Below are 20466 nucleotides of genomic sequence, written 5' to 3'. Positions count from 1 at the left end.
GTAAGTTCAGTGAGATTTTTATAGTCAGTTTATGATTCAGATGTACATGTTTGTGGTGACAAATTAGGATTTTGAGGAAAAATTTGAGAAGGGCTTTTATGTTTTGCCCTTGGAAACTACTGCTTTGTTGAGAAACCTGTCAAACTAGTTTAGTGCAGAACTGTACTTTCTTCCTATGCAGGTTATAAAGCCATGACTTATTTTGTTTGTTTTACTATCACAGCTGAGGTTTGAAAAATAGTGAGTAGTTCAGTATGGCAGAAGACTATTTGTACATATGCTAAGAATATCCTTTTGATTTATAAAGTGGTTTATTGATCCCTGGGAAAAAAAAGAACAATTTCCACAGTTCTGTGTGGACTATGAACACATCTTTAAAACTTTAGCCTTGGGTAAGGAGTAGGAGAAAATTAAAGCAGTTTCTGAAATACTTCACCAACCATCTCCTAGAAAATGACCCAATCTGCTTGATTATTGGAAAAGACAAACTCCTTAATGGCTAGTATCAGCTGAAGCTGCTTCAGGATGTGCTTTGGCAGTTGCTGCTAAAAATTCCTTTTCTGCAGAGATATGTGAGCAGTCATTAAGTAAGAGTATTGACAAAGGAAATGCCCTGAACATAAAGACAGTATGATTAAAAAGATATTTCTAGAATGTAATTCTGCTGACAGTGACATGAAGAGTTGCATATTTCTGTTCATCTTATTAAAGTATGAACATGCCGACTATTATTTAGAGGGAAAAGACAATCTCTTAAAAATCCCAACTGTTTTCTCAGATTGGTGAGTTACTGTATGTACAATGGAGTGCTTCAAAGTGATCTCTGTGATCTGGTTGGATATCAGGGCTCTTGGTTGTAGAAACGTCCTCCACAAACTGCAACAAAGGAAATGGCATCATGCTTTAATTCCCCTGTATTCTCAGATATCCATTTCGCCCCCTCAGCCTGTGCTTAAAATAGCAATAACAACCTTGGTGCGGGGCATTTCCTGGCGATTAATAACTGGCCAGGGTTAATGGCCCTCAGCAGTGCCTCAGGCCATCAACTCCTCCCAGCCAGTCATTACTCCCTGGGAAATGCCCTTTTCTGGCTAGTTATTGTTTTAGTATTAAGATGTAGATGCCATTGGATGGAGATAAAATGACCTTACAAAATAAATGTTAAAAATGAAATAAAGACAACATTTAAAAATTACTAAGAATCAAAAATCCACCAAAATGAAAACTTAAAGTCTGTAAAAATGACAAAATTCTGCTAGTCTGATTACCTATGCAAAATATATATTCCCTAAATATGTCTACCTAATTTCCATTTCATGTTTGTTATAGGCAATTGGCTGAATTTTAGAATTTGATCTTTTAAAATGCACAGTACCTTTGACATTCATTTTACTGTCTGTGATACGATTTTAGTCTTTTATGAAGCACTGAGCATATGTAATTTAGATAATTCTGCTTTTTTGTCTTTTATATTACAATATTTATATTACAATAGTAATAGGAAAGTGAATGTATACCTGATCAAAGTAGTAAGTATGTGCTGTTCCTGTAGCCCATATTCTGTGATGTGGTTTACATTTTAGGCATTTTGCTAGAGCTCTAATGAAGAAAAATATGAAGGCTAGGACTATATTTAAAAGGCTTGCTCACATACTTATGTAGGCTAGGAATACTAAAAATAAATGGCATCTAACTGCTGTCCTGGCAGAACCCAGTGTAGCTGCAGTTATTCCACCAAACTGTTTATTTTTGTTCTGAAGCGAGTGCGGCGTTTGCTGCTCTGAACTGTGCTGGTAGTAGGAGAGCTGGCTCTCTGCAGACATGTTCTAGCTCACACAAGAAAGGCAGAGGCACATGCTTGAATCTATCACAATTAGAGCCAGCTCTTCAGTATGATTGACAGCTGCTGGACTATATCCCAGCCTCCTGTGCTTTCTGGGGAGGGGGGCTAGGGAAAAGATCTCAAGTTCTGAGCAAAATGTGGGAATAAAATGTTCCAAGATGTTTTTTCGTTTCTTTATCTACCAAGAGGAACATGTAGATTAGCAGAATTCTTAGTGGGCTCTGAACTGATCTTATTCTACACCCTCAATACTTCTAGTAGCTTCTAAACTTTTTATGCACATTGTGTTTAAGAACTATAGCCATAAACTTTTATGTAGTCTTCATTACTAAACTTCTCATATCTGTCACAGTTCCATATTCTGTATCTCAGTTTACCCTGTTTTATATTTTAATTCTTTTGTTTGTTTGTTTTGGGTTTTTTGGTTGATGTTAGTTTTGGTGTTGTTTTTTTGTGGGGTTTTTTGTTGGTTTTTTGTTGTTGTTGTTGTTCTAATAAGCTATGCTTAAAGAAGCAACTGCTAAACATGCAAAATGAGATGGCCAGCAGGATCCAAAACATAATCTTGTTCTCTTCATACAGTCTTAGTCTAATACACAGTTGTGTGAACACGGACATGCCAACCAATTAACAGTAAGTCAGTGTGGTGACTACCCCTATTGGGAACTTGCAGCAAATACAGGCTGATCCAAATTAATATGAATTTCTGCAGTTTTGGACACAGCAACCCAGCCTTACCTCCTGTTTTATGGGGTTTGAAAGAGCACTAGAGCAGCCACTGGCTGCACGTGTGCCCAAGGGTGGTAGCTCATAAATCAACAGTAACCTGTGTGTGTGTTGAAACCTTGTATGCAGAGCTAGTGGAGATGGTCTTTTGAGTGTTGAAGGAAGTATGTGACAGTAAGTACTTATTTACTGAGCACTTACACTCAAGTAAATATTTTAAAGGCTTGTTTAAAGGAGCGTTAAATACATCCTTTGTTGTGAGCCAGGTAGGTTAAATGTAAACTAAGAAAGAAATAGAGTGCTTTTCTCTCCTGTTTCCTGCCACTATACTTTCCAGTCTCACAAATCTCAGGAAGAATGCTTTTTCACTGGTTATTTTTACATCTATCTTGCAATTTTAAGTGCAGGATTCCTAATCTATTTCAAATTTAATTTTCTTTTACTTCCTTTTACGTTCAATTTTAAAAAAAAAAATTGTAATTACATTGATTTTTCTGTCTATCCATAATAGCTAATTTGAGTCTTATGTTTGGAAAAAATATATTGAAGCTCTACTTCTAAATTTCAGGGCAGCATTTATGAAAAATCTGCTTCATTTTTTCTTGCAGTGTAACATGATAGATGTATTCTTAGCTACACCATTCTTGGCCACCTAGCCATTCATGCTCTCTCTTTATAACTGTATTAAAATCTGAATATGCTTGCAGAATGTTTCATTTAAGTTATATACAGCTCAGATGAGAGTATCTAAAGATTCTGTGATTTTATAGGTACCCCAAATTCTTACCTGTGTGCAGTGTGTGCATCTTAAAGCGAAGGGTGAGCATTAAAAATGCATGTGTGTTATATTTGCATTCTCTCAATGTACTGTCAGCATGCCCCTGGTTCCCAGTAGGACTTTTGCCTTTGATTCTGCCAAAGGCATCCACACTTCACGTGATTTGTTTTCAGTTTATCTTTTTGGGAACACATATATTCACAGCTGGGTCATTGATAAAAATCTCACCAACATTAGGTCTTCCAGTGCTTTCATTTGAATGATCATCTGAATGAGGCTATAAGGCTGCAGAAAATTCTATGCATTTTAATTTTAAAATGTCCAATCATATAGCAGTATGCTGAACAAGTTAGGTAACAATTTTCTAAAACTTCCAAATATACAGTGGAAATAGTAAGGCCTCCTTCAGTTTCTCAGCATCTTCACATGAGCTTCCCTAAAATATGAAGAGGTAGGTCGAACTGGCAGTTGAGGAGGAAAGATTAGTCAGAAGGTAACTGCCAACTTACAGCCCTTAATTTTATATCTTCTTTCCTGCTGGAGTGTAGCCAAAAAACTACTTGGGTCATCAGACATAACAGCTAGCTTCTTAAGTAAATTCTAATGTCTGCATGGGAAAAAAAAGCTACCCACTCATGAGATTTTTCTGATCATATCACAGATGGGAGCACTGCAGACCTGCCATCAGGAGGTTCAGTGCATAGTGGCACTGTTGCTCGCTGAATTTTTGGCCCGCCTGGGAAATACCAGGGGATGATAGGAAAGATATATGAAGAGATCAACAGAAAACACAGATTTTCGTCTTCACTTCTTGAAAAGTTCTGTGCCTGACAGAAAGATACCATGCTTTGAGCCCTGTGAACATTTGCAGATTATCTCTGAACATGAGGTGAGCCTGCCCCATTGATCAGGCAGGTTTGGAACTGTGAAGAAGCTCTCCTCTTTGTGAAGTCCCATACCTAGACAGATATCTTGGGAAATAATATTTATATGCTGTTTATGTACAGGATTTATATATAAATAGTATTTAGGGATTGATAGGTCTCCCCCAGGCAGCTGGCATTTAAAGCCATCATAACTTCCTGAAGACAGGATGAGCCTGTTCCTACACATCTTTTTAACTATCACACCCTCACCTATCAGAACAGCCTAACTGAAGAGTTGTTTGTGCAAAATTATCAGGTAAATTATCACTGATTTTCAGTGTATCAGTATGAGGATAATGGAGCACAGAGAGAGAGTGGGTGAGTTGTGGATGATGCAACCTGGCTGACAAAATCATTTAGTCCTTCCAAGCATCCCTCTGGCACCAGCAATGTCACATGATGAAGCAGATCACAGGGCTCTGAAGTGTAAAAAGAGAGGGGGTTTTCTCTCTGCTCTCTGAGTCACGATTTTCTCCTCTACTAGCACTGATACCGCTAGCTTTCTTGAGCCTTGAAAATCCTAGGAAGTGAATTAAAAGAAGCCCTGGGGGGTGATGAAACAAGAAAAGAGATAGGATGGACTTCTCAGAGATGCAAAGAGACAGATTTGACCTGGGGAATTGCTAGCTGACGGAATGCTGGGGTTAGGAAACAGTGATGAAGTTATTAATTCTGTATTTTGTCTCTTTATATTTTCTGCTGAATTTGTTTTCTAATAAGTTAAGCAGCCTTGCTGCTAAGTAATAGGGGAAATACATCTGTATATATCTAGAAACAGCCAAGGTCTGGAAGGGATCTTAGGGTTCCTTTCAGTCAACAGCTGCTCATTCCCTCCGTGGGAACAGCTTACATGCCTTGAACATCTTTGTCTCCAGTTGGCTTCCCCTCTCAGAGGGGCACCCTGCAGAGAGTTGCCTGTGCTATTGTGAGAATAAAGAGCAACAATTAGCGAGGTGCTCAAAAGAACTGTGGTTAAAAGGACTGTGTGTATCTGGGCAGAGAATTTGATAAGAGAAAAATTTCTAAAGGTGGAGGAAAAAATTCACAAATTTATGTAGCCTTTTGCCAGCTTTGTTTTCCTTACGTGGTTTGAGAATCAATAGCGTGTCAGCACCCTGGTGAAAAGCTTTTGCTACAGGTCATAGCATGTGTCTGAACTATCATAGAATTAGATATATCCTTTTTCTTTTAGCTTCTCCAATAATGTATTGGCCTCCTCTGCTTTCTCTTTATATTAAATCAGTGTGGAAAGCACAGAAATACAGCAGGGGCATACCAATTCCACAAGGGCTTGCAGGCATTGTTAGAAAGAAGTACTGCCAAAAATTAGTATGTCTTCACTCTTACCCTGGATTCAGCCTCTATTTCCATGCATTCATGTATTTGTTTTCACTCATTACCAAAGAGACTAAAGGTTGAATTAGGATAGGTTTCCTATGAAAAATAAGATCCCAGAGATTCTATCAAATTTCCAGGGAAGTCTTTATCCACACAGGTAATTTTCAATGTAATTTGAAGGGTTTACCTGAAGTACTGAAATTTTCAACAGTCTGTCATAAAATGGACATACTTTTTCTAGTCATGTTAAATATTTGAGTTTCCCTGAAGTGCTCTATACAGGTGCTATATTCTCTTTCATTGTACATGTATTTTGGGGAACTCTCATTCCATGGTTCCCTTTTCACTGTTCAGAAGTTACCACATCTTAATTAGAGTGCCCTGAGTCATGAGAGTTGCATCAGACCTTTTTTTTTTTTTGACCATTCACTTTTTTTTTGCCGTTGCATTGTGAATTAGCAGGACTCTCATTAGGTCAGCTTTTAATGAGTGCACATTTTCTGTGTGTGTGATCTGTGCCTGTACTTTTCTGTGTGAGCAGGGCCAAGGGCATGGTAGCTCCACTGCTGCCCTGGTAGTGCTGATGTGGTGCTCAGTCTGACAGGGTACAGGGGCACTTACAAAACCAAATGGTTCCCTTGTTTTCCTCCAGGTGCAGCAAGTTCTAAAGTGCAACCTGTTTGGCTTTCTGCTCCCATCAAAGACACAATGTTGTGTTATTTTACAAAGAAAAAAGTTTGTTCATAACCTTTGGGTTCTCTTTGCCTGAGGGTGTTAGAACCTAACAACTCTAGGCCTGATTTTGAAGCTGCAGTCCAGTATGCTCACTGAAATCCATCAAATAATCTCATTAAATACGTGGACCTCATTGATAGGAATCATCTTATAAAAATAACTCCCTTTAAAAATAAGCATCTGCATTTAGCCTGGAATTAGAATCTTTGGTGTTTTCTGATCATGCTGACTTTTTTTTAATGTAATACATAGAGCAAATCATAGCATTTTCAAACTTTTATCATCATATTTCTAGACTAAGTTGTGTGCTGATAATGTTTGGCCTGTTGTTATATTGCTCTGTTGTAGCTATCTTCCCGTTCCTTTAAAAAACAAAGACGAGATCTCACTATAAACTAACAAGGCACAGAAAATGCTTTATTTAGAAGATTTGCTGCAGCTGAATAATAAACATACTGATATCCCCTACTTTTCTTATTTTCATATACTCAAATATATGTATTTGAAGTGCAAGTGAATGAGAAAAACAATGGATGGTTAGAGATTGTTAAATTATTTACTGGAGAGTAAATTCCCTGAAAAAAGAAAAGAGAAGAGAAACAGAATTGCAGGTCAGCAGTGTCAAGACATTCTGCATTGCTTGTCTTTATCATCATGCAGAATCTTTTTATTAAGGCAGTGCAGAAAGAATAGATTTATGGACTGAAGGTACAATGTTTCATATGTCCATATCCATCTAGATTGACAGTTCCTACCAACATGAATTTCCCAGGAGAGACAGTGTTACTGGTGTCAGTGGATGGCATCATTTACTTCAGTGTTCCATTATTAAATTGATAACAAGATAATTCCTCTGCTTCTCAGAGACATGACAGGTTTTACAATTGTTAACTTTCTTATTGCATGGGATTTGATGTTCTAGGTAGTTTTTAATAAGAAGCTTATTTTTATTTCAGTTCTGCAACAAATCAAAATTTACAAGAATGTATAGAAAAAGAGAAACCAGGCTGAGTGCACCAGGCATCAAAATCAGGCTGGTTTCCAGAGGGTTATTTTTATAGCAGCAAATGTTTGTGCTCCTGTTGTTTTTCAGTACTGCACATTTGAGTGTATTTGTGCAGTACAGAATGTTTGCTGTGCTTGTACTCTTGTCTTGTACAGTGGGTGTTAAAAGTGGTCTGTACATTGGTAATTCTGGCACTATTTTTTGGAGGGGATCATTTCATCAGCCAGTGACCATTTTGAAAAGCAGAGGGTGGCCACATGTGGCACTGAATAGCACAAACCCTCCAAGAACTTTTCTGCTGGCTCAACGTGGCACAGCTGGGACTTCCCTTGAGACTGATGTTGTGCAAGAGGCAGGGTTAGAGAGGAAGGCTGTTGGTGTGAGTCTTGAGAAGTGGAGCATCTCGAGTGGAACAACCCAAAAATCCCATATTGATATTGTTATTCCCTCACTGATAGCTCTTTGCTGCTGAGGCTGCATCTTCAGAGCTCTTGTGGGGGCAGTCTGGCCCATGGCCTGGATGTTTGACCTACATGTGTGAAGAACTATGAGAAGTCCATCTGCAGCAGGTGTTTTTTCCATGTAGATATTTACAAGGTTATTTATTGTGTCATTGAAATAGCCAAGGAATGCCCTATAAACTGTTTTTTGTGGACTTCTCACCAAGTACCTGGTGGGCCACGTGCTCCTGTAGCTGCCCTGGGGCAGGACCTGCAGGAAAGGTTCTGAGTGTGTTGGTTTGTGACAATGTGCGGGTGAGAGATGGTGTGGGACTACTACGACTACTACTACAGAGTGTAGGTGCCCCTCATCCTGACACATGGGGGTTTAATGCTGTGAAACAGTGATGCAGCTGCCATGAATTGTGTTTGTGTAGTTGTAGATGCCTTTTCTGCTCCTGAGTGGTGAACTGAACATCTTAGTTTTGCCATTCCTCTAGAAAGATTGTATCATCACTGCCAAAGTCCTCCTTACTAAATGCTTCCTGAGGAATTCTGATTTAAAATGTTTGAGTTTGTTCAGACTACACAGGTTGTGTGGCAAGGCTATACTGTTGTTTTAGAGGAAAAAAAATGTGTCTTGGAAGGAAGTTTGAGGTCTTTCCATCTGATCCAAACACAAAACCTTTTAGCTCAATTGACAGTAATTCTATGGGTATTGAAATCTGATTCTTAATAAAGTCCTCGATCTCTGCACCCCCTCTTTACGTGCCGGTTATCCTGTTCCTTATCTCTGCTTCCCAAACAAATAGCAAACCCAATCCTTCAGACTTCTTGAAAGCTCCTCTTGATTTTACAGCTTTCAGGGGAGCAGTCTTTAAAGATAATGCTAAGAATCTCTTTCTATTTTTGTAAGGACTGTGCACTTAAAAAATAAAATACTGTAGATTTTTGCCAGTGTTTGAGAAATCAAAGAGGGGTGCATGTTGTGGCCAGCAGCAGTGTCTAAACAGAGCATCTATGGACATGATGCAGAACTGCCCTCAAGACTGGTGCAGCAATAGTAAGGGACAAGCAGGGAAGAGCAAGCAGAAATTATGGTGGCTGGATTTCCTGAAGCACAGGGAGGTTATGTACAGACCTGGAAGAGTAAGTTCAGAGCACATATAGGCTCTGGCCAGTGTGAGGTGACCAAAATAAATATTGTTATCACAGGCATGGGGATAGAGAATTGTATATACATTCTGTATGTTGAGATTTTTTTGTAAATATGCAGGAATTGGCAGTGTTCACATTTAAATCCAGACCACTGAGACTTTTTTTCAGATTATTTGAGTATACTGAAACTCCCTTACTCCCTTCAGAATAGTACAGGACAAATGGTAATTGTCAACATAGAGTTTTACTGCTCTCTGGCTTTAAATAGATGTTACCCAAACTAGACCCAGATGTTTTTTTTTTCTTCCTCCTTCTTTTTGTTTTGCAACTTCTTGTGGTGAATTCTGTGTGCTAGGAAAGAAAGCTCACTTGAAAACATATACACTGGCAAACCTCATCCTTATTATTTCTTTTCATTCTATTGCATTCATGAGACATCCACATAGAGATAATGGATGAGGAAAAAAAACATTCACAAGGGAAATATATTCTAGTTTAAGCTTCCAGGGGATTACTATAAACAGGGAGAAAAATATTTTAAGGATTATGAGAAGTACCTTGTCAGTGTTCTTTTAAGTAGAACAACTACTAATGCATTAGTCACACAATTGTGTGAAATGTAGCTTTTTACTGCTTTAGCTACAGTATATTCATCTTATAATGGTGTCCTAACTGGTACATTACATACCCTCCCTTTTCCACCTCCCTTCCCTCCAACAAAAAACAAGTTTTATTGTGGACGTTTTTGTTCCATGAATGATCAGGAAAATGCTGAACACAGAATAGTGTGTGATGTTGCAAACGTGCATTTGTCCCTTTATATGCCTTTGGAGAAATTGTCAGCCACGTTGTGTGGTGCCAGGGCGAAAAGCCCTTGTCTGGTGACATCTGTCACGGTGATGGCCAGGGAGGGACAGAGCCTGCAGGGCTGCTGTGCTCCCCGGCGCGGGGCGGGGCAGCAGCATCGCCCACAACGGGCAAAATAGCAGCTTGGATGGAGGAGAAGAGGGAACAGCATAACCAGCTATGATTTTGATCTGGAATAAGGAATGGGCCAGGGGTCCCACTGTGCTTCAATCATGCACAGTTTGCAGGCAGCCCACACTCGAGCTATGACAAAGCTGCAATTTAGTCAACCCTCATTTACCACTTACTACACTTCAGCAGCAGCTTCATTGTAAGATCTGTCAGGAGCCTACTTTTGTAAGCTGGGAAGCGTGGTGCAGCCTCACTCTTGTGGCTCAAACCACTGTAATTAAGCTCATGCCAGGTTGCCACTGAGAATTTCAGGAATCAAAAGGAAGGATGTGCTCTCTGCAGATGCACCTGGGCTGGGCCATGTGCTGGACTTTCATGAGATACCAACTGTTTGGGGCTATTAAATGTGCAGGGTTGGTAATGTGGTACAAGACGGCACTGAAAAAATGAGTGAGAAGAGACTAAGAAGCTGAAATGTGATACAGTTCTCATTTATCAGTTTCCAATAAAACCTCTGCCTTTTATCACTTGTAATTCTTACTTTGTTCTTGCTATTCTCTTTTAGGTCATAGGAGATTATATTCTATATTTTCTTTTTAAACTTCCATGTGTGATTTTAGGAGTAGATCCAAACCTCCGGCATCACAGATAGTTCCCTTAAATGTTCACATGTGGCAGTGATTATTTCTTTTTCATGGGCACTGATTCCAAATGAAAGGACTGTAAAGGTGTTTTGGGGAAGAACAGTCACTTGAGAAAGGACAGTTTAGTTAGCACAGAGTGCTGGGGGATATTCTTCCATCTAAGAAATAAGTTTATTTTCAAGTTATAAGAGAACACTGGGGGGGATAAAACAATAAAATCCCTACTATTTTTAAATTTTCATTATCCCCTCTGAGATCATGGCTTTCCCGTGAACAGTCATGGCAGAAATGTAGTTTTTGGTTTCAGTTATTTTTGTTATTGTAAACCACTACTTCTGTCAAAAAGTATGGGCTTAATTTTAAATATGAATCCTAAAACTAATAAATATTTAATAAACATGTTGTCTTAATTAGCAGCCCTTTGAAACATCACAGATCATGTTCCTCCTCTTTTTTACACTCCCAGCAGAATTTTCAAATTTCATTAGTAACACTTGATATAACCTAACTCAACTACTTATGAATCTAGTCAGCCGCCCTTGTTGTCTTAGAACTTTCCCCACTGAAAATTTTGGTTTGTTTTAAAGCTCAATTGTGCAGATTTCTGATGTACTTTGGATTGTGACTGCAACTGTGAAAATCCTTATCATGTTGTCAGTGTCTGAGCTGCTGAGTTGTTTTTTTGCTTTAGTTAGTTTATAAAAAGCATGAATTTGACAAGATACAGTTTCTAGATAAATTCCGTTGCTTTAAATTTTTCTCATATATAATTTCTTAGACGCATTTGTCACTATTTTTGCTTTTAAAGATTAAAGTTCTTTAAAAGATATTTCTGTTTATTCCCAGAGCCCTCAGTTTATCTTGAATATTTAAGTGGGACACAGAGCAGATTTTGTTTCATTAACATCTGACCTATACAGCTATATATGATTTTTCCCAGTTTAAAAAATTATGGTATAGGAGAGGGATTCTTTTTCCCTGTCAGAGGGGAATAAAAGCATGAGCAGTAATGATTGTGTGTGCTTAATGAAGAGTTTGGTCTTATATTTATGCCAGAGGTGAGCACAAATGGGCACCTGCAGGCAAGGCAGGCACTTCATCAAACATTTCCCCTCTCACCAGACTCCCATTCTGCAAAGAGCAGCCAGAAGGGTGGGTGGGTGGGCAGCCTGCAGGTGGGCGGGTTCATTGTACAGACTCATCAGAGCAAAACAATGGAAATAATGATGATGATATGTGGTATTGTCCTTTTAAATTAATAGAATGTAACCTCACCATGTCCAATTTTCTCCATACCTGCCTTAGATTTCAAGGTATGTTTCCCTCCCTTCTGAAGATACTAAATACCTCCTCCTTCTTATGGAGATAATTTGGGAGTTGACAGTTTCCAGCAATTGTGTGTGTTGGGCAATTTTTCTACACCATGCTTTTCAGTATTTGTTTGAGATGAATGAGTCATTAACCCTCAGCATTATGGGAAAGTTCAAGAGAAGTGTTAAAATGAGGGGGTGACAGATTAAGCCAACCCTAGATATTAATGAGACAGTAGAACTTGTTTGGAAAACAAAAAGATTAAAATCAAATGTCACATTACCTGTCAATCAAACTTTAATGTGAAAGTTTCATGTAAGAGGGCCAAATAAACAAGAGCATGGCCAGATGCTTCTCAATTCTCCTCTCCTGGTGTTTCCTTTGAACAAAGACTGAGCTGGTAGACATCTATTAAGTTCTATGATCTCTTTTCTGATTTAACCTTTTAGCTGCTGCAATATAGTTTTCTATTGCATTTTTTCTTCCGAACATCGTCCTTCTAAGGAGCTCTTCATGCAGGTGTTCCTGGGCTGATTTCTCTGCTGATCTTACCTCAAATGTAGCAACTTAAGAATTTCAATCTTTGGGTCCAGAACAAATGATTTTATTTTAGTTTTAAATAGAAATTAGCACTGTCACTTGAACTGGGCATTGACCAGAGGAGTAGTTAACTTTCATTTAACAGTAATTAAATAACACTGTATGCAACTGGTAAGTTGTGTGTCTAGGGGCTCCCCCACACCCCGAAGAATCCTTTTAGAACTTATTTTACCTAAAAACATGAACCTTAAGAAATATTTTAGAGGGAGCAGCAGCTAGAGGCAGAACCCAGACTGGAAAGGTGCTCAGTGTAATGAGAAGGAAAGGCCATCACACAGAATAGCTCTGGGGAGCTGGGGCCAGTCAGTGAATAGGAAATAAAATGTGCATCGTGGGATAACAAAAGCTGGAGGTTCCCTGGGCCATTCTCCCAGTCCTGCATATTTTCCCCACATCCTGAAAGTCCCCTCCTAGTTGCCTCTGGGACACAAAATAGTTCTGGCTGTCTGGCACTATCCTAAAGTTGCATGGTAAGAGACTCCAGGGTCTGGATTTGAGTCAGCTGGAATATTGTGCTCATACACTGCCACGTTAGAGTGTAAACTCTGCACTGATGTCTTGCCTACCTCTAAATAGTCAAAATGTTTCTGTCATTTGTACTAATAGTAAATAAATAACGACTTCATTCCTCAGACCTCGGGAGCAAGGATGTCTGACAGTTTCCTGATTGGATCTGTGTTTAGGGCAGACTTTGTTCTCACTGCATCACACGACAAAGAGAATGCACATGGACAGACTTTTGAAAACCAGGGATATAATAGATGAGTTTGTTCCCTGTTTCTTGTCCCCAGTGAAGTGTACAGCTTCACCCTCTAGCTCCTGGCAGACAGCTGGTACTTCCCATATGCAGGCTGTGCAGATCATGTCTAGAGTCACGGTAATGTAAAATATTACAATAATGTATATATGCTCTTCCAGGTTCTGATTGCCAGCATCATGTGCAGCTATAACAAGGAGGACTGGACTGAACTTTCAAAAATGGCTGAGGTAATGGTTTCCTAAATGGGTTTCAATGTATTTTTTTTTAATTCTCCTTGAAAACAAGAGCTGCAGTAAGGAATTTCTTGAAAGAAATAGATTCAAAGTGAAAAATGAAAATTTAAAACATGTCCATTATAATTTGTTTATTCTGTATTTTCATTAAAATGATGGAAATGTAAATTTAAAGGAAATCTGTTGCTTGGATTTTTAAGCAGTATCTGGAAAGCCTTTAGTCTTTGAATCTATATACTTTTTATTTGCATTTTAAGCAAACTGTATATTATGACAGATGCCCTGATAAAATTTAATTCTACCTTTGAGAGCCTAACTTGATCTTACCTTGCCTAGAGGCACACTAGTTTGACAGCACCAGAAGAAATTTTGAATATAAAACTCTTGAATATTTAAAGTATAAAGGGCTCATTTAATGCTATTCTAGTTTTAATACAGACTTTCAAAAATGATAGCTCAGAAAGTCAGCATATATAATAGCAGTCAGCAGGCTTTCTATAATATAAATCCAATCTTACAGAAATGCAAACAGACTATGCACCTGAAATTTCTATTCAATTTGAGGAAAAAAACTATTTAATAACATGTACCTGTGTCCATAGGGAGTAGTATAAGAAATACTTATTAGGACTGCACTAATTTCATTCAGAAAGGTGTCTATATGTGAATGGAAAGCAGAGTTGTTATGTTTAAATTAAAGTGCATTTTCCAGATAAAGTATCTAGAGGAAATTAAAAACATAGTATTAACAAATTTAAGTAAAGAAAAAATTACCTTTTTGTTATTGCTAACATTAGCTAAGATTTAAATGTTTAAATTATAAATATGCTTTTATATATGTATGGATAGAGGTGTGGAGATTTTGAATTTGTGTTTTCATATGGCAGAATGTTTGGACATCATTGTTGCTTTATTCAGTGTCCTAAGCCCTCCTGTGGTTATGTGGGATGACACTTCTCAATTTTCTATGAGCATTTTAAACCTATGAGGAGAAAAGTCACTTTGGGGACTTAGAGAAGTGAAATTAGACAATATCAGTAGTTAGCTTGGTGATTTTCAACACTGTTTCAATTTATACCTGTATTTACCTAATTGACCATGAAATCATATTTTGGAATCTATGCTTGACAGAAGCAGTGCCACTTTTAAACTGATTAAGATGAATGGCTTTATTGTGCCATTTGCTCCCGTTTTTTTAATCCAGTGGTACTGCTGTCCAACTTTAAGACACGTATTTCCAACCTGTGCTTGTATTTATGTTAAAAAAAAACCTTTAGAAAAAGAAGTGGTTCTTTAAATGCAGTCAGTGATGTGTAACCTGTGTGATAGAACATTCTTCTGGGAAGTAGTTGCTGGTGTCTGCCCTGTGGAGAGGGAGCAGCCGTGGTTTGGGGCGCCCTGGAACGCGCAGCTGAAGAGCAGCGCCGTCTGATCGCACACATAGCGTCCTAGCTAGGAGGTCAAACATGTGGCTTTCACGAGAGCAGGAGCCCCAGAAGGTAGCACAGTGTCTCAGCAGGAGGATGACCTATTCATCCAAAAGGTCAGCTTGTCAGGGAGGCCGACAGCCCCAGCATGGCCGGGCTGGAGCCAGCTGGAGCAGGGAGGGTTCCTGGGAGTGATGGATGGCTTCTCCCTGCTCACGCACTTCGGGAGCTGCTGAACCATGGCCACACAGCAGGCAGAGTTACTCCAGTTCAATAAGCAAAAACAAAATGCAGATGCACGACAAAAGCCTAGTTAGAGCCACTGGAAGGCAACAGGAGAGATGTTCGTGTCAGGCCAGAGCAGTTCAGAAAGGAAGAGGAGCGTGTCTGTGTGCTGCCCTCGGACAGCTCGGCTCCTTCCCCTTTTAATTCTAACTAATAGAGGGCAATGAACAGGAATTAGCATGAATAATATGTTTGTTTAGACTTCTTTTATTAACCTCTTGTTCTTCAGAAACAAATTTGTTTAATGACAAAAGCTATGGCACAGTACAGGCGCCTGCAGAAAATTTGGAGACTGAATACATTAATGCAAAAAGGAAAAAATTATTACTGAGTTACAGTTCTTCAGAGCACAGCAACACCTGTGTAACACTGCTTGCCAAAACTCTTAGTGCTGCTCTTAGGCCCTGTAATTGCATTTAATTTTTTAACATTTTCCAGAACCAACGCTTTATTCTGCTTGTATCTTTTAACTTTTTTTTTTACTCTAATTCCTTAAGAATCTTTGGAAAGCACATCAGTTTTTGAAGTTTTTATCTCTAATGATCAACATGCTTCTTTTCTGGAGTATTATAACCATAACTTTTTCCCTTAAAAAAGAAAAATAAATCAAATGTCTGAAGAAATCCATTCAACATGAACAGTAAATACTACAGGAAAGAATACATTACTTGAAAATAATTTTTCATTTTTTGTCCTTCCCCATGTTCCCTAGGTTGCTGGTGCTGATGCCCTGGAGTTAAATTTATCATGTCCTCATGGTATGGGGGAGCGAGGCATGGGACTGGCCTGTGGGCAGGTAGGACTGTAACCACAATCTCTTTAATGTCTCTCCAGCAATCCTGCACTGCCACATTGATAGCTGCACCTCAGGGGGCAAGACACAAGCAGCAGATTACCAGCTTGAGATTTTTAGGTTGAATGTGTTTAAATATTTAGTGATGAAAAAAAAAGAAGCTGAGAGTGTACAAAATGCTTAGTTTTGCTGAGAACAAAAATGCATTATGTATTTGACAAGGAATATGATGAAAACAATTTCAAAAGAGCACTTAGACAGAATTTGTTGATTTCCATTTCAGTGCCCTGTAGATGTCTTTTAAATCACGAGCTAGTAATTACTGCATGTATCAGTAATGATTTTGAAGGACATGAGATATACACGCATTTCATTTCACAATTTTTAACACATGAACCTAACTGTATTTCAGCATCTCAGAAGAGGCCATACATTCTAGTAGTACTATAACACTTTCTGTTATAATGGCTTGTGTTCTGTAAACTATAGATTTGTTCGTTTAGAGGGTTGAGATTGGAATTACCCATGCCTGATATCTCTGCCACATAGAAATCTGTTGCAGAGTTTATCAGTACATTTCATGACTTCAGGTAGGAGAATGTGTGTTGTTTTGCCCATGAAAAGAAAATATACATGTACAAACCCTAATTCTCATACTAACATCTTTTTGAAGTTTATAGATTTTTGCATGTTTTGGTCATGGTTTGAAATTTTTTTTGGCTGTGAAAAATCCCCAAATATGGTGAATTGAAAGTCTCTGAAAAATCTTGGTTCGCAGTCTTACAGGAGAGATTTTCTAGAGCCTGACAGTCAAAGTTTCTGAATTATGAAGACCATTTGATTTCCCATCTTAGTACATTTTGGGGACAGGGAGAAGTTGGATGACAAAACCATTCACTTTCTAAAACTAGGGAGGCAATAGGAGCTGTAATCAGTGCAACACTTCAAGTGGACACTTTTCAAGCATGGCTTTATCGTAGCAATACTGTCAGGCACAGTGCTCTGGGCATTTCATTGTTTTCTGTGAACAAAACTATGTCAATCTGGTCCATGCTGTAGATTATTATTTTTAATGAAAGTAATCTGGTTGCTTTTTATGGCCAGTGGTCGTTAACTGAAGTTCTGATTAAAAATGGGAGAGAATCATAAAAGCCCTCCAGGATAACACTAGCAAAACAGTAGTAGTTATTGTTAATTTTTTTTTCCCTGAAGTGCATTCAACAACCAATTGCTATTTTAGCCATCTTCATAAATTTTTGAAGAAATTCCCTCCCTTCAGTCTGCAGAGCATGACTCAGTAGTTTGGTGTGTCCCTGCCCGAGAGGGCAGGACAGTGTGGAAGGTGCAGGGTGGTCAGGGAGAGCCCTGCAGGTTCCACACAGGAAACTGAAACAGGCTCCTTTCAAGCATGGGGTTTTTATTTTTTTTAGGTGTGTGTTATTTCCAGCTCTCAGTGGCTGGAGTAATGTATGCATGTGAAGTTGCTTAGATGTGTAGTCAGTAGGGAGCTGTCTGGCTACATGAGTTTTTACATATCTTTCAGCTGTTGTAAAATCAGAGAAGCAAATGCAAAATCTGAGCACTCAGGGCTATCGTGTGGATTTGTGACTCTCCATGGAGGAGATCAGATCCATAAAGAAAGAAGATTACATATACATATATGTTTTTATAATAATAAAATTTCTATCTTCCTCATACAATATGGATAGTCTTTGGAATGTTTAATATATATTGCTCTTGCTTAAACATTTTCCTGTGTTTCCTTAACTGTCTTGTCAAAATGAGAGCTCAGAAAAGAATCAACTTCTTTAGATGAATAAATGAATAGAACAAGCCATGTTTAGAGAGCCAGATCCTGATGTTCTTCCTCAGAGTTGTTTAAAATTAAATTATAGTGATTTTAAATGTAGATTATTGAAGCAAAGGGTGGGGATAAACTGGATTAAGTAATGATATGTGCAACAAATTTATCAGTATCCCTTCAGGAGGCTTCCACGTACAGTGGCCCCTGGAGGCCCCATCAGAAGATAAAAAAGTGCTAGATAGTATTTTGGTATTTTAGTTTTTTGGGTTTTTTTCTTTCCCCAAGAGCTGAAATCAAATAGGTCATACACGTGTGGTGTGGGGAAGACAGGGCTCAGATATGCTCTGGAAAAAAACACCACTCGATATCTGGAAGTCAGGGCATGAGGCTTTGAGAGGCAGAGCAGCTTTCCTGGTTGTACAGTGAAGCAGGTTTTCTTAAATCTTTTTGATAACATAATCCATGTCTTCATAGGAATTTTTTTCAAGGATTAGGTCTCTTTCATGCCTAAGCACATTAAATCCTCAGGAAACTACAGAAATTGCTGAGATGAAGAATAATGGCAGAAAAAGGTGTAATTTTTACTATTTATAATTTACTGTTTATAATGTCTAACATGTTCTGTCTTTTTGTTGTTGTTTAAAAAAATAAAAAAGAGGGAAAGGAAAGGTTAATTACACTGTCTACTTTTTCTTCTCATTCCAATTCCTATGGTGTGCCTTCAGGGTAAGTGTAGAAATCTGGGAACGAACATCAGATTTGTTTTTCTCTATCCTATTTTGTTGTCTAGTATCAAACGCTTTCACTGTTTTATATCAACTGCAAATTTTAAAAGATCCTGATATATCCAAATTATATATATATATATAAATCGGTACTAAGTATGGCTGTTTGTTTTATACTGAATTACAGTTCTCAGCTTTTATTTGATTTTAATTCCAAGTCATTAGTGCAGACACTCTGGCGCCCAAACAGAGTAGCTAGCCAGAGGGTAATATTAAGAGGTATCTGTATTGCTGCCAATAAGTTACTTAAAGCTGGTTCTGTATAAAATGTCAATTACATTTACTAATGCTGATTAATGACAATAAAGTTAAGGTTTGTATTCTTTTGTAACAATCTGCAACTGTATAAAAGTGGATATCATTAAATATTGCAATAGATTTTGTCATTAAGTTTGCCAGCACTAATGCACAGATTTTCTTTGAATCAGATAACCTATGTGTACATAACATTTAATAGCAAACATAAAGGCAACATGATGAACAGCAGATTATTAAAAAAATGACAATGTCACTTTCCCACTATAGTTTAATCCTGTAGTAATCTTAGCATAAAATTATGAAAATAATAAATCAAGCATGTGAGATAGTAGCACTCACATTTCAACGTCTAACTTGTGGTGATGTATTTATGGTGCACTTTTTCTCCTTCACTGGAAACAATGCAAAGACGTTTTAATTTTTTTTTCTTACTTATCCTTCCAAAATGTGGCATTGAATATTTTGAATTACTGATGTCATATGAAACCAACAAATTTAAGTGTTTGTCTTTTTGATTTTGCTCTAAAGGTCAACAAGTCTCTCCAGCTGCTCTGCCTGGATAATAATATTTTAAATTGAGTCAGTAATCTAAGTTTACTTCACATTCCTCCTATGATAAAACCCCAGGTCTGAGACCTGTAATGTGCATTTCCCAATAAACATTAGAACAAGATTGATTAGGACAAGTGATACCCAAAGTCTTCAAAATTATCAGTGAGTCTCCTTGGCCTAGTGGGCCATGAAAAACCACGGAGGGAAGGAAAGAGCAGCCTACAGCTACCTGAGAGGATGTGACAAAGGTGCTGCAAGAGTAGCTGCAAAGAGGGGAAGATTTTTCTCTGTCATGTCAGATGACACAGCAAGGGGCAAACTGTGGGCTCAATGTTTCAAACTGTGCATTAGGAAAAGAATTCCACAGCAAGGTGATGCAGATCAGGAATTGTTGTCTGGTGGAGCTGTGTACTCTCCATCTCTGGAGTTTTTAGGGCTCAGGCAGGCGGAGCTGTGGCCAACCTCACTGGTGTTAGTCCCTCTCCGAGTGGGACCTGCCAGTACCTGCCCTCCTGCAGTCCTTGCAGACACCCATTTCTGTGCATTCACCCTGTTCAGTTCCTACCCACAGCACTGTATTCTTTGTACCAGGAATAGGAAATGAGTTCTGGATAAAAGGAAGTGCAAGGACTTGGATGTTTGCTTGCAGTGACATAATCAGTATGAACAAGGTCTCAAGTCAAAAGCAACTAATCTCATATTCAATGATCTCAGCCTTAAAACTATAAGCAAATATTGTAAAAGTTAATAGCATCCAGCATATAAGTATTTCTTATTAATTACTCGTATTTTCTAACCTCCAAAATATAAAAAAACTGTCTATCTCAGCATTTAAGCTCTAGGTTTGGGGAATTATTTTTTTTTTTTTTAGTTAATATTGAAGAAGGAATGTATCTGTCTCTTGTGAGCACTGAAATCCAGATTTTGGTGGTTTAAGTATTCAGATCATATGTAAAATGAACCTGCTTTGTGCTTCTTTTTTTACCTTTATTTTCATTTTCCTTCAGTAGTACTTGCTACAGTCTCTGCTGCTGCTGCGCTTATGTTTATTGCCTGCAATTAGGAGGCAAGTTTCATAAAAGCCTA

General features: G+C 38.3%; 1 protein-coding gene across 2 annotated transcripts in view; it reads left to right on the top strand.

Annotated features, from left to right (window-relative positions):
- The window catches only part of DPYD (dihydropyrimidine dehydrogenase), a 337856-nt gene that overhangs the window by 216344 nt on the left and 101046 nt on the right, over positions 1 to 20466 (top strand). For both annotated transcript variants that reach the window (XM_014884797.2, XM_088170031.1), the window contains exons 15-16: positions 13402 to 13470; positions 15901 to 15984. In XM_014884797.2, the coding sequence (XP_014740283.2) occupies positions 13402 to 13470; positions 15901 to 15984 (153 nt within the window). The remainder of the gene's footprint in view (positions 1 to 13401; positions 13471 to 15900; positions 15985 to 20466) is intronic.

Source organism: Sturnus vulgaris, chromosome 9, assembly GCF_052056855.1.
Source record: "Sturnus vulgaris isolate bStuVul1 chromosome 9, bStuVul1.hap1, whole genome shotgun sequence".
NCBI classification, from domain to species: Eukaryota; Metazoa; Chordata; class Aves; order Passeriformes; family Sturnidae; genus Sturnus; species Sturnus vulgaris.
This window is presented reverse-complemented; position numbering and strand designations above follow the sequence as displayed.